At 35.2% G+C, this 11,350-nt stretch overlaps 1 protein-coding gene across 1 annotated transcript in view; it reads right to left on the bottom strand.

Annotated features, from left to right (window-relative positions):
* Positions 1–1,217: 1,217 nt before the first annotated feature.
* The window catches only part of LOC107007175 (exocyst complex component SEC3A), a 15,700-nt gene continuing 5,567 nt past the window's right edge, over positions 1,218–11,350 (bottom strand). Inside the window, exons 7-25 of the mRNA XM_015205673.2 lie at positions 10,893–11,010; positions 10,368–10,472; positions 9,781–9,882; positions 9,554–9,691; positions 8,880–9,008; positions 8,706–8,786; positions 8,546–8,620; positions 6,217–6,390; positions 5,929–6,082; positions 5,788–5,852; positions 4,927–5,097; positions 4,767–4,846; positions 3,464–3,545; positions 3,004–3,101; positions 2,808–2,916; positions 2,615–2,683; positions 2,103–2,168; positions 1,917–2,006; positions 1,218–1,580 (exon numbers count right to left, since the gene is read on the bottom strand). Of these exons, the coding sequence (XP_015061159.1) occupies positions 1,470–1,580; positions 1,917–2,006; positions 2,103–2,168; positions 2,615–2,683; positions 2,808–2,916; positions 3,004–3,101; positions 3,464–3,545; positions 4,767–4,846; positions 4,927–5,097; positions 5,788–5,852; positions 5,929–6,082; positions 6,217–6,390; positions 8,546–8,620; positions 8,706–8,786; positions 8,880–9,008; positions 9,554–9,691; positions 9,781–9,882; positions 10,368–10,472; positions 10,893–11,010 (2,017 nt within the window). The 3' untranslated portion in view covers positions 1,218–1,469. The remainder of the gene's footprint in view (positions 1,581–1,916; positions 2,007–2,102; positions 2,169–2,614; positions 2,684–2,807; positions 2,917–3,003; positions 3,102–3,463; positions 3,546–4,766; positions 4,847–4,926; positions 5,098–5,787; positions 5,853–5,928; positions 6,083–6,216; positions 6,391–8,545; positions 8,621–8,705; positions 8,787–8,879; positions 9,009–9,553; positions 9,692–9,780; positions 9,883–10,367; positions 10,473–10,892; positions 11,011–11,350) is intronic.

Raw genomic sequence — 11,350 nt, forward strand, 5'->3', positions numbered from 1 at the left:
TAAAATAAAATGAAAAAGAATATTATTTTATCACTAGATTTGTCCTACTATATTATCCTTCTACAATTTTAATTTCTATGCTATATTTTTGACACATAGAGTACATCGTTTAATTAACCAAGCAATTATTTCTTTTTCAAGAAATTTTCCAAGTGGAATACATCATTACAAATTATCAAAAAAGGTAAAAATAATAATAATTATTATTATTTTACCAAATTTGAACCATCTTTAATAACTACAAGTACCTTTCACATTCTGAATTTATTCAGAAAAGTGATATTATTCTATATTTTGTAGCAATTAACTTTAAATTTTTCACTATATTTTTAATAAAGTGATACAAATATTAATGACTCATATTAGACCATAATTATAATAAATCTTTCTTAATTTTAAAACTCCATGCCAAATATGAAACACTTTCATATAAATTGCAATAAAGTAAATATATAATATTGCATGTCAATAAATATCGTGTGTAAATAAATATTTTTTTCGAATCTCCAAACCATACATGAGCTGCCAGGTGAGGAGTTGGAAAATTCTACAATTGCCTATTAAGGTGAAACACAAGAGGCACTAATCATTGCATTTCCATCCGTGAACTATGACTTTTTTTCTTCTCCCGTCCATCCGATATTCGATATTCATTTTGAGATTTGATTAATTTAAATTCGCATAAAAAAAATCTTATTTTGAAGAATAAAACACTCCCCCACCATTCAAAGACGATTTAACACTCAAGACTCAAATCTAAGATATCTGATTAAAGATGAAAGACTACTTCACATTCCACCGCAATCAAATATACTTGCATTTAATATCCGTTTTGAGGCCCGATTAATCTAAATACACACCCAAATATCTTACTTTGAAAAATAAACCACTCCCTATCAAAAAACGACTTGATAGTCAATACCCAAGACTCGAATCTGAATAGCAGATGGAGTAGTAGTCAGCACCCCATCACAATCAAACAAATCGGTGTTCCGTATCTGTTTTGAGGCTCTATTAATTCGAATTCACATAGACAAAAGTCTCACTTTGAAGAATAAAACATTCTCGTGATTCCATATTTAAAACTCAAACAACAAAAATATACTTGTTACTCCACCACAATCTTTGTTAATAACCATGGACTATGACATGCCTATCTACATAACCCTATATTTGTAGGTAGGAATTCAAAAAACAACAAAATACTTCAAGGCATAACTAGTGAAAACACTTCTTTAATAACTAACAGATGAATTGATATGTAGTAACATAAAACATTTCTTCCTCCACAGTGACACTTGAAAATAAGAACTTAGATAACTCATACAATAGCTTTAAAAGAAAACAAAAAAGGCGCGAGGACGATACAGGCAAATGCTCTACAGAAAACAAATAGACAACAGAAGACATACTCTACAACACACTTTTCCTAACAACTAAAACTAGAATCGAACTCACAAAAAGCTTCTTTACATGGCTGCCAAAAGATCGCGCATTTCTGAAACAGATGGGACGTTCTCGCTGGGGTATATCTTGGCTACAAGCTGAGCAAAACTTTCGTACTTGTCCAAGAACTCTTTCTGCAAGAATATGAATGTTGTAGGTAAATTTGCTATACGAAAAATGAACCAAGGGAAGATGAGATCAATATTGGAAGGGATCAACAAAAGTCTAGACACAGAGAAATTTTAAAGCAACTCAAAATGGCGCTATTCTATCCGTTGTCCAGTTCACTGTCCATCTCATCACATAGCGAGGACTGAGTTCTTTAATAAGAGAACTCGGACAATGGCCACAGGATTCCCCGGAATTGTCTCAACAGTTTTACAACGTGAGTCCGACAAGGCAACGTATAATTTATTTCTTATTGAGATTTTCAAGTGATTACTTTCAATACCCTATTTTGCTAGATATACCTTGCATTTATCCCATAATGAAGGCAGCAACTCCTCTGAGGTCAAGTTTTTCTGCAATCTCTTATACATTGCACTGATGGACTTATCCGCCTAAAGAAGCAAAGTTTGAATATTTATCAAAGACCCAGAAATGTAAGACATAGATCATTAGCAGATAAACTGGATTGAGGACATTGATAGACTTACCCCAGATAAACTGGATTTTACCACCTTCCGAAGATCCATCTTTGACAGCCCAAGTTGGAACGGAATCTAAAATATTTAAAATGACATAGATCATTAGCAGCTGATGATCTATTGACGCAGTCAAATAAGAAGCATTTGCATTTAAGTTGACAGAAACCTCAAGTAAGTGCAAATTATGGGACAAAACAATTTTTTGTTACTTCAAAAAGAGGAAAGGGAACAACTGAGCTACAAATAAGGGAACCAAATTTTTGCTCAGTGTCAACTTAAAATGTCGGTAATGCAAACCTAAAGTTCCATCTGCCAAAGAGATAACAACTTTATTCCAGTATTAGTAATTTAATGTCATGTAGTGGTTCAAATTTGCATCAACTTAATAACAAAGCAGGAAACTAATTAACAAGCGATATTGTCCTCATACAAGGAAAATTAAGATATCCTTAAGAGGAGAGCCGACAATAAATGCTGTATCTGAGGAGAAGCTTAGATGAAAAAAAAATATATAACCTAACCTCTTCAGGCGGGATTGTGTACATCAAATCCTCGATTCTTCGAACAAACTGAAAAAGTCGCTCAAATTGCTGTCGGAAGTACAGGTTTTAAGGTATATCATCAGAAAGACTTGGACCTTAAGAAGTACTAGTAACAATAAAAGCAACAAAGAAACCATTACAAAATAAAGAAGCAAGATATAGGGAAGCTTACATAGAATATAATCACATTGATATGGCGTGTGCAAGCTTGTTCATAAGATTCACTGGCTTCATGATAGAATTTTGCTAATGTTGGCACCATATTAGCCAGGTCATAAAGACTGCACAACTGCTTCCCATCAGCACTCAAACTGATTTGACGGAATAGAATATGTTATAGAGCTCTGGAAGTAACACTAGAACAATACCTATTCTGAAATGCTGCATAGTTTTCTAAAAGCATAATGTCTTCATATTTTGGGTCTGCTTTAGCAATTTTATCCAAAGTAAGGAACATTGTAGTGACCTGCCAAACAATGTCCGAAACAGCCACGCCACAACATTACATAAGGAGAAAAGTATTATCTGACGACAACAAAGTGTGTATTAAAATCATCACACAGAGAGGAGAAAAGATTTGTATAGGTATTTCCTAATTTTTATTTTGCTTTTTCCCCCTATATCCACTTTTGCATGATGTGAGTTATAGAATATTAAAAGAGCAAATAATAGAATTATCAACTGCTATACTAACACCAAAAAACAAAAAAGGAAAACAAAACCACTCAATATTGAGCCATTTTAAAATCTTCAGCAGTCGTAATCTCACATATTAATAGTTCTTCACACTCGTTTATTAAGAAACACGTCAGAGATAAAAACACTCACAAACTTAGCGTACGCCTGGTCAACCAAATCCCTTGATTGTCCTTGAATATACTGCTCCATACGGGTTGCAAGTGTGGCAAATCTACAATACCAAATGAAATTGCTGATTATTCAAGACAAAAAGATCAATTGGCAGCAGTCTGAAGGGAAAATAAGTAACAAATCAGATTTTGAAGTACAATTACAACAAGAAGCCCAGCAGCTACAGATTTCTTCAATTGAAAAGTTGTTAGAGGAAGCACACAGCAAAAGGTAAAAAAGAATAATTAATCATAACAGAGGTAATACAGAGATGGAACGAGTGTGAAAGCATATGAGTGGGTTAATAATATAAAACTGGCACTAACTGAAAAGAAATTTATTGGGTTAATAATAGAAATAAAAATAGCTGAGCAAACTGTAAGTTAAAAAGTTGGAGCAATTGATTTCTTCAAGCAAAAGCAGTAATTTTCTTGGTAGTAACAATTACGGTATGAAAATTGAGAAATCACTCTCTTTTTCAAACTGGGGGAAAGAATGTTCCCAAGAAACAAACCCATGCCATTCTCAGTGTTAATGAAGGTCAATCCTTCAGTAAAGAAAATGTGATATAAGCGCCTATATTCTAGCATGTCTAAATGCACTACTGATCAGAATATCAGACCACATAAACTGGGAGGGTAAGATTAAAGAAAGAAGACAAAAGCTGTAACTGCAATGCCACTAGTTAAGCAAATCCTCCTGACACCAAATCTACATGCTTAATCAATAACTTTACTCCCCAAGGAATCGTTTGGTAGAGTATATTAACAAAAATAATGCTTGCATAACTGTGTATTAGTAGTACCTTGTTTGGTACCCTTTTTCATGCTATGTATAACTAATACACTCTATTGTGTATTGGAGAGTGCATTACTAATACCATGGATTTCTAGGTATTAGTAATGCAAAGGGATTTAATGCATGCATTAGCACTTTAAAGACACAAATACCCCTCAAAAACACTTTTACATCTTTTTCACCATAATGTGAAGGATATTTTTGTACAATACATGTTATTTTTAATACACCAAACCAAACAATGCATAAGAAATAATGTATGTACAACTAATGCAAGCATAACTAATGCAAAAATTACTAATGCAAGTATTGCTAATACACTATATTTAACATTACTTTTATACACTCTACCAAACGACCCCTAAGTATGTCAAGCACTATTCAGATCCCCCAAGTTGAACCATTTAACTACATATTTGACAGAAACCTGTTCCCACAGTTAAGGCAAGTATACAAAACTAAAGGCATATGAAACTCATTCCACCTTGGTATATATGACAAGACTCCCAACTGCCGAACATTTCGCTCATTTCTTTCAATTTGATGACATGCTTCGTCAACAAACTGCAATTGAAACAAACAGAAAAGAAAGTAAACATCATCATTTATGAGTTCCAAAAGCATATATTATGACAAGAACTCACCCGACTGAACTGCATTGAAATTCTAGATTCCAAGTCATCAAGCAAGATGCGCACAAATCCTGCAGCATCAGCCTTCTGACCTGAAATATAACGTTCTGTAATTCCATGCATTGATATGCAGCGCAAAGGATCAATCTTGTATGCCCAATCCACCACCGCATAGAAGTCCTCCTACACGTGAAAAGAAGAGAGTTTTTTCAGATGTTTCGAACAGAATATTGAGACAATAAAACTCCGAAACTACAAAGAAATTTGATCCGCAAAAGAGAAACTAAGCTATAAGAACCATAGAGATAGGTAAAACTTGCTTGAAAACATCCAGCACTAGCTCCTCATGACAAGGAAAAATAAAATATTTCCAGAAAGCAATGACTCCCTTATCAAGGCTGGTTCTACAGAACACAACTAGCGACGGTGGTGCATCATAAAGATTTACCAATTTGTAAATAACAGCTAAGGATAATAGGCATTTTGATTACAGAAAAGAAATATTATGAAGCTGTCTGCTGAACAATGCAAAACCAGTGTTCTGGTTCCGACTTCTGTCTTAGTAAAAGTTTGAACTCTATCGGGATGAGTACAGTTATAGCAGGAATTCGTTGATAACTACACATTGTACCAGATAAACAATTAAGCATGAAGGTGTGAACATTGATCATGTAGATCACATAGCTCACAGGAGAAGAATCACCAACTTTAAACACACCTACAACTAAGATCTGTATTTTATTTAGCATCTCAATCTAATACTAACAGAAGCTAGCTTGATTCCCGTAGGGCCATATTTTCACTTCAAGTTAACACATTATTGTGATTATAATCAAATAACAAGGCTATTGTAAAAATGTAATGTGTCATTACTTGTATTCCATCAAGTAAATCATGAAGTGATTCGTTCAGTGCCTCTAGCTCACCAGTGTTTTTACCTGCAAGATGTGAAAAGTAGCCTTAATTGACCATAAATCAGGCTAGACAAGGGAAGGAAAAAGGACAAAGCAGTACCAGCTTTGTTGTCAGTTTCATCAATATCCATAATACCCAAATCATCATAGTTTGCATCATCCTCATCCTGAGCACTTTTATTGCCATTAGCAAGACCTCCTGGTGGAACGAGTGCAGGAACTTCAAAGCACATAAAGTGAGCAAAGAAAGAACTCTGCATTTAGAAAAAAGAAACAAAAAACTTGATATGGGGAGTAAAAGCAACATTAACCAATTATGTTTTATGAAGAGCAACATTAACCCATTATATAAAATATATTCCAGAGAGAGAAGAAAGTAGAGGAGCACCTCATCCACAAGTAGAGGGATAAATATTGTCAGCATTTTCGCATATGCATCCGAAACTGTTGAAGTGTCTGCACTATTCACATTTTGATTCGAACCCACCGAACCTTCAAGCCATACAGTTGGATTTCTTGACGCCTTTGTACTGGCACGAAGCTCATTTGCGAACTCACGAGCCTGCAAAGTATGGCATACTTAAGGAATCATTACTTCAAACTCTAACTTTTCTTCATTAAGAATATATTGTGATCCCTATACTTTTTCCATTTTCAACTCTGAAGTTTGGTCCAAGGAGAATCACAAGGCATGGTAAATAAATAGGAATATTACATCAGAACATAAAAATATTAGGAGGTACACCAATGCATATAAAAACCAACAGAACAAGCAATGCAAACCACATACATCTATTAGCCAAGATGGCTTACAAGATTCAATTCTCAATACATTCTCCTTTGAGCAATTTCATCTTGCATAACTCAGTTTCTCTCATTCCAACTGTGTTTTGATTGTACACAACATTTAGGAATCAACTAGGATGATTTTTTTTAAGGGGAATTAGGAATCAAGTAGTCTCTACTAACACATAAATATCAGCCACCCATTGATGTATTACTCTCCTCATTATCCCCCTCTTACATTCACAATTTACTCCCCTCACAGAATAAGGAGAGATCTGCTACTTACTCATTAAAATCTCCACTAGTTAACAGATATGCTTACAAAACCAGCTAGAGTTTAAAGATTGATTATATTTGCAACAAACAAGGAGTTGCAGCCTACGATATGTATTTTTCAACTTGAATAGGATTGTCAAGGTACTCGTGAATATCTCGCAATTAAAGTTGATTGTCAAGATACTCGTGAATATCTCGCAATTAAAGTTGTAGGTTAGAAACTAATATGCATATCATTATATCAATGTGGACAAGTAGTCGAGTACTTATCGTTGGGATGATATTATGCCTGTAAATATGATTCTTTCTTATTCTAAAACATCTGTAGACATTATTTTTAAACCCTAGCAACTTGAGGGAAACAATCAAGCTATACATTTAGTAATTCTTCTTTTCTCCTTTTTTTTTTTTTTTGAACATCGAAAATTGCAATTTGGCATTGATTTCAATGTGTGTCTGAGTGGGAGTATATTGTTTTGCTAAATAGAGCAGGGAGTATGGTTCAGCTTTTTCTTATAGGTTAACTGAAATTTCTATGAGACTCGTAGCAAGGGCATCCAGAGATACACACAAATGAAAAAAATAAAATAGACAGCCATCAATGCATAATGCAAATATGTTTTTCAATCTTTACTAGTTAGGTCACTCTTAGACAATTAACCCTGCTTCACCCTTAATTTCTGCTCAAAGGCAGAAAAGAAGAAAACTGTTGGCAAAATGCACACTCTCAGTTCTGGACTTCTGGCTGCCCAATGTGAAGATTCTTTTGGTGTCTGGGCCAGCTAGCCAACTGTAAAGCCTATGACCACAGAACATGCAAGAACATTGTTTGGTCCACCAAATAATGTCCTTGGTAGCTGTTTTGAGCTATGTCTCTTTTGAGTGAGAAGGCAGCTGATAATTGCTTTATCCTTTTAAGTGTGTTCATAGGTCTTAGTATTCTAGAACTTAGCTAGTTCAGTTTATTTCAGGACCTTTTCAAAAGGATTGCAGTCCAGTTGCCTTTAATTCCCTGGTGCTGAGATTTTCTTGCATCAAGTAAACTTGGTTGAAGTCCTCTAGACTAGGCCTCCAAGCTACTTGTACGTGAAGTAATTCTTTTCTCCAAAATTGATCTCCCAGAGTCCTATTCATTTCTCCTTGCACATCCAGTTTGTATGTATACTAAAAGTTCTGAGTCTAATTATAAATCAATGTCTTTGAGTGGCTAGTGTTGTATTGATCCCTTGAGAAGAGTTGAAATTTGGATTCCCCTCTTCCCATCTTCTCATTTTCTTCTATCTGGTTTTCTACTGCTGCCACTTCATTTTTTATACAGCTTGTTATTGTTTATAGTGAACAGCCTGCATGTCAGTCTCATTTTTAGAGAAGTCTGCACCTCTTTTACAATATATCCCAGGAACTGTCTAGCTATTTACGTAGGTTACAAGTAGATTAAACTTGTCCAAAAGCAGGTTAACTAGGCAACTCTTTGATGCAAAGGACTGAAGGTTTGAGATGAAGAAAACAGATATTCAAATAGTTTAGAAGTGCACATACGATGTGGTTAACATATAACGGAATCTAAGCAACCTACTCAGCAAGAAGAAGGAAATAAAAGTAGTTATTGAAAGACATGAAAAGACAATTGGATTGATATCAATAACTTTTCTGACCTCCCGGCGCAAAAGCAAATTAAGGGATGTACAATAAGCTTTTCTTAAGGAGCCCAAGCAATTCTTGTCAAGACTCTGTAAATAAAGGATAGCAAAAAAGACATAAGAAACTACTAAAATAAACAATAAAAAGTTAACCAAGAAATTGTATCAGTCTGACCTTCAGATGTTGCAAAAGACGAGCATATGTCCTGCACTTGTATCTCAGATCAGCATGGTCGGGCCTCTTCAATTGTCCTCGCTGTTTAATTCATGTTATCAGCTGTCTATAGTAACTATTTACAAAAGAAAGATGACAATTGAGTAAAAAGTAGAAGTGCCAGCGGAAGAATACCTGAGAAAAATAACTCTTATCACTTATCATAAAATCCACCAAACTGGTAAAATAGTTTCTCAAGAACTCAGATGCTCTTCGAACAAAAGTCGTTTTTAACTTGTCAAGCTCTGCTCGTTTCTCCTTTACCTACAAGAGATTCAAAATATTTTCACAAGTTAAAGTGAGTTCACACTTACACAGACAAATTAGAGAAACATCCACTGCCAATGAGAAATAGTTTATCTGCAAGGCAGGATTAATTGGTTTCACTTCAATTGGCAAACAAGCACATAAGATGTAATAATACAATTTACATACTTATCATCCATATAAAGTAATAGATCATAAGCCCCCAAAGAACCAACAAGAAGCTTATCAATAAGAATTAGGTGGTAGAATAAAAGAGAAAGGACGAGTTCCCCATCCATTTATAAAGCCAAGGCTCATCAAGGCCAGTCACATCACATGATACAACAAGTACCATGTATTTGCAATAATTCAACCATTTTTTATTTCCCCAATCACCTGAGAAACAACAGTTATCCAAGATCTGATCAGGCAAAAAATTGTGCCATGCTTCAAATATGTATGCTTACCTATATTAAAATTTTCTACCCTACATGATGAAGCACAGCACTGATGAAGAAATAACTAAAAGAATCAGAAAGAAAGAAATGATCAAGTGGACATACAGCTCTCATGTTTGCATAGCTAGGATCCAAATTAGGAGCTTCAAGACCACGTAAGGCATTAGTTAACCACTCGCATGCCTCAATATTTTGAAGCATTCTTGCCTCATCAAATGAACCGCCTGTTAAAGATGCTGCATACTACAAAACAAGAATGATCAAGTAAAAACATTAGTTTATTTCTGAGTGTCCATTAACAAGCTCGGATACAGACAGAGAGAGAGAGAGACCTCAGAGGGTATACGCAATCTCTCAAGAAGCTTATCAAGTTCCTCAATCAATGCTTTGTTGTTAACTGACTGCATTTCCAGCTTGTTGTTGCGGCTCTCTATCTGCATAGAGAAAGGATTAGCAGTGCACTAGCAAAGGAGATGCATTCAAATAATAGGCTGTCAAAATTCTAATCCAATTCAATATTCAAATTGTGCATATGTAATGTAGCAAACTCAGTCTTACAGCAACTATAACCATGCAAATATAGAACTATCATCCTTTTTCCCTGGAAGCATATATACAGACAGATCAGACTTCTAGATAACCAAATTTGGTTCATGTCAGGAAAGAAATGATATTATCTAGGTTTATCCATTGGTCATTGCAGTAGAAAGAAAAACTACATATCAGATAGATGCTCCAACGACTAGGACACAGAATTAATTTTCACATTCAAGATATTCACAAGTAAAGAGCAGGCATAGGCAGATCACATTATAATAGAATACACATACAAAACCAGTGGACTGAGTAAGGCAAAACTTATCTCCTTACTGCTAATACTAGATAATAAACTACAAAAGTGAAATGCTGAGATTCCTACCGATTCAATGTCTTCTCTCATGTGTCTTAGCTTTAAGTTGAAGATGCCCAACCATTCATCCATATCTTCAACACAGCTGGTGGCTGCTTCAAGCCCTTGCAAGACCTGCAGGACAATTATTTCAAAGGCAGAAACATTCTCCCCTAATCTGAGAAGGCAATAATATATATCTACGAATATTTTTTTTTTATGACAAGGGAAACCCGCAGCCGCTACCCTTTGGGTGCGCACAGGGTAAAAACCCCGCTCCTATGCAGAAGTTCTATCTACGAATATGCATATAGAAAATTGGAGGATTTGGAAGAAAAGCTGAATATGAGGGGACAGACAAAGTTTGGTGTTAACTACAATTGGCACAAAAAAAGTTTAACAATGCAAGAGCTGCATCGCCTATTCAAGTAGAAGGCTATTGGTTGTTCCAGAAACAACATCAGCAGCAGATCATGGAAAAAAATATAACCAAAAGCTCCTCTAACACAGGTATCAAAATAATAGGAACTTTTTACAAAAATATTGACCAGTCACCTCATCAATTAATGGCTCGTTCTCCAAAATGGCATGCACATTTGCAGCTTCCAGAGCTTGAACCTCTCGCTTTAACCGCTCTGAGAATGCCTCAGCTTCACCAATTCCCATTACATAACTGTAGGAAGTTGGAAAAACACAATCAGGACAAGGAACCAAAATGTTACCCAGATAAATCAGGGACTTGGAAACGAAGAACAACTACAACTAAACTAACTAGTAAACCTCGCACTAGAGAACAACTAACAAGGGAAAAAAAAGGTAAGGTCTATCACTGCTGCTATCTACTGCTTGGTGTTCTCCAACACAGATAACCATCACGGGTTCTCAATGACTTGTCAGTGTCTTCAGTCCCAGTTTAGGGATCAAACTTGGCATTAACTAATTATGCGTACTAGTATATTTTTACGTAATATCTGGATTTGGTTTTAAGTTTTTTCTTCTTTTTAGGGGGGGGG

The sequence above is a fragment of the Solanum pennellii genome, chromosome 12 (assembly GCF_001406875.1).
Source record: "Solanum pennellii chromosome 12, SPENNV200".
Taxonomy (NCBI): domain Eukaryota; kingdom Viridiplantae; phylum Streptophyta; class Magnoliopsida; order Solanales; family Solanaceae; genus Solanum; species Solanum pennellii.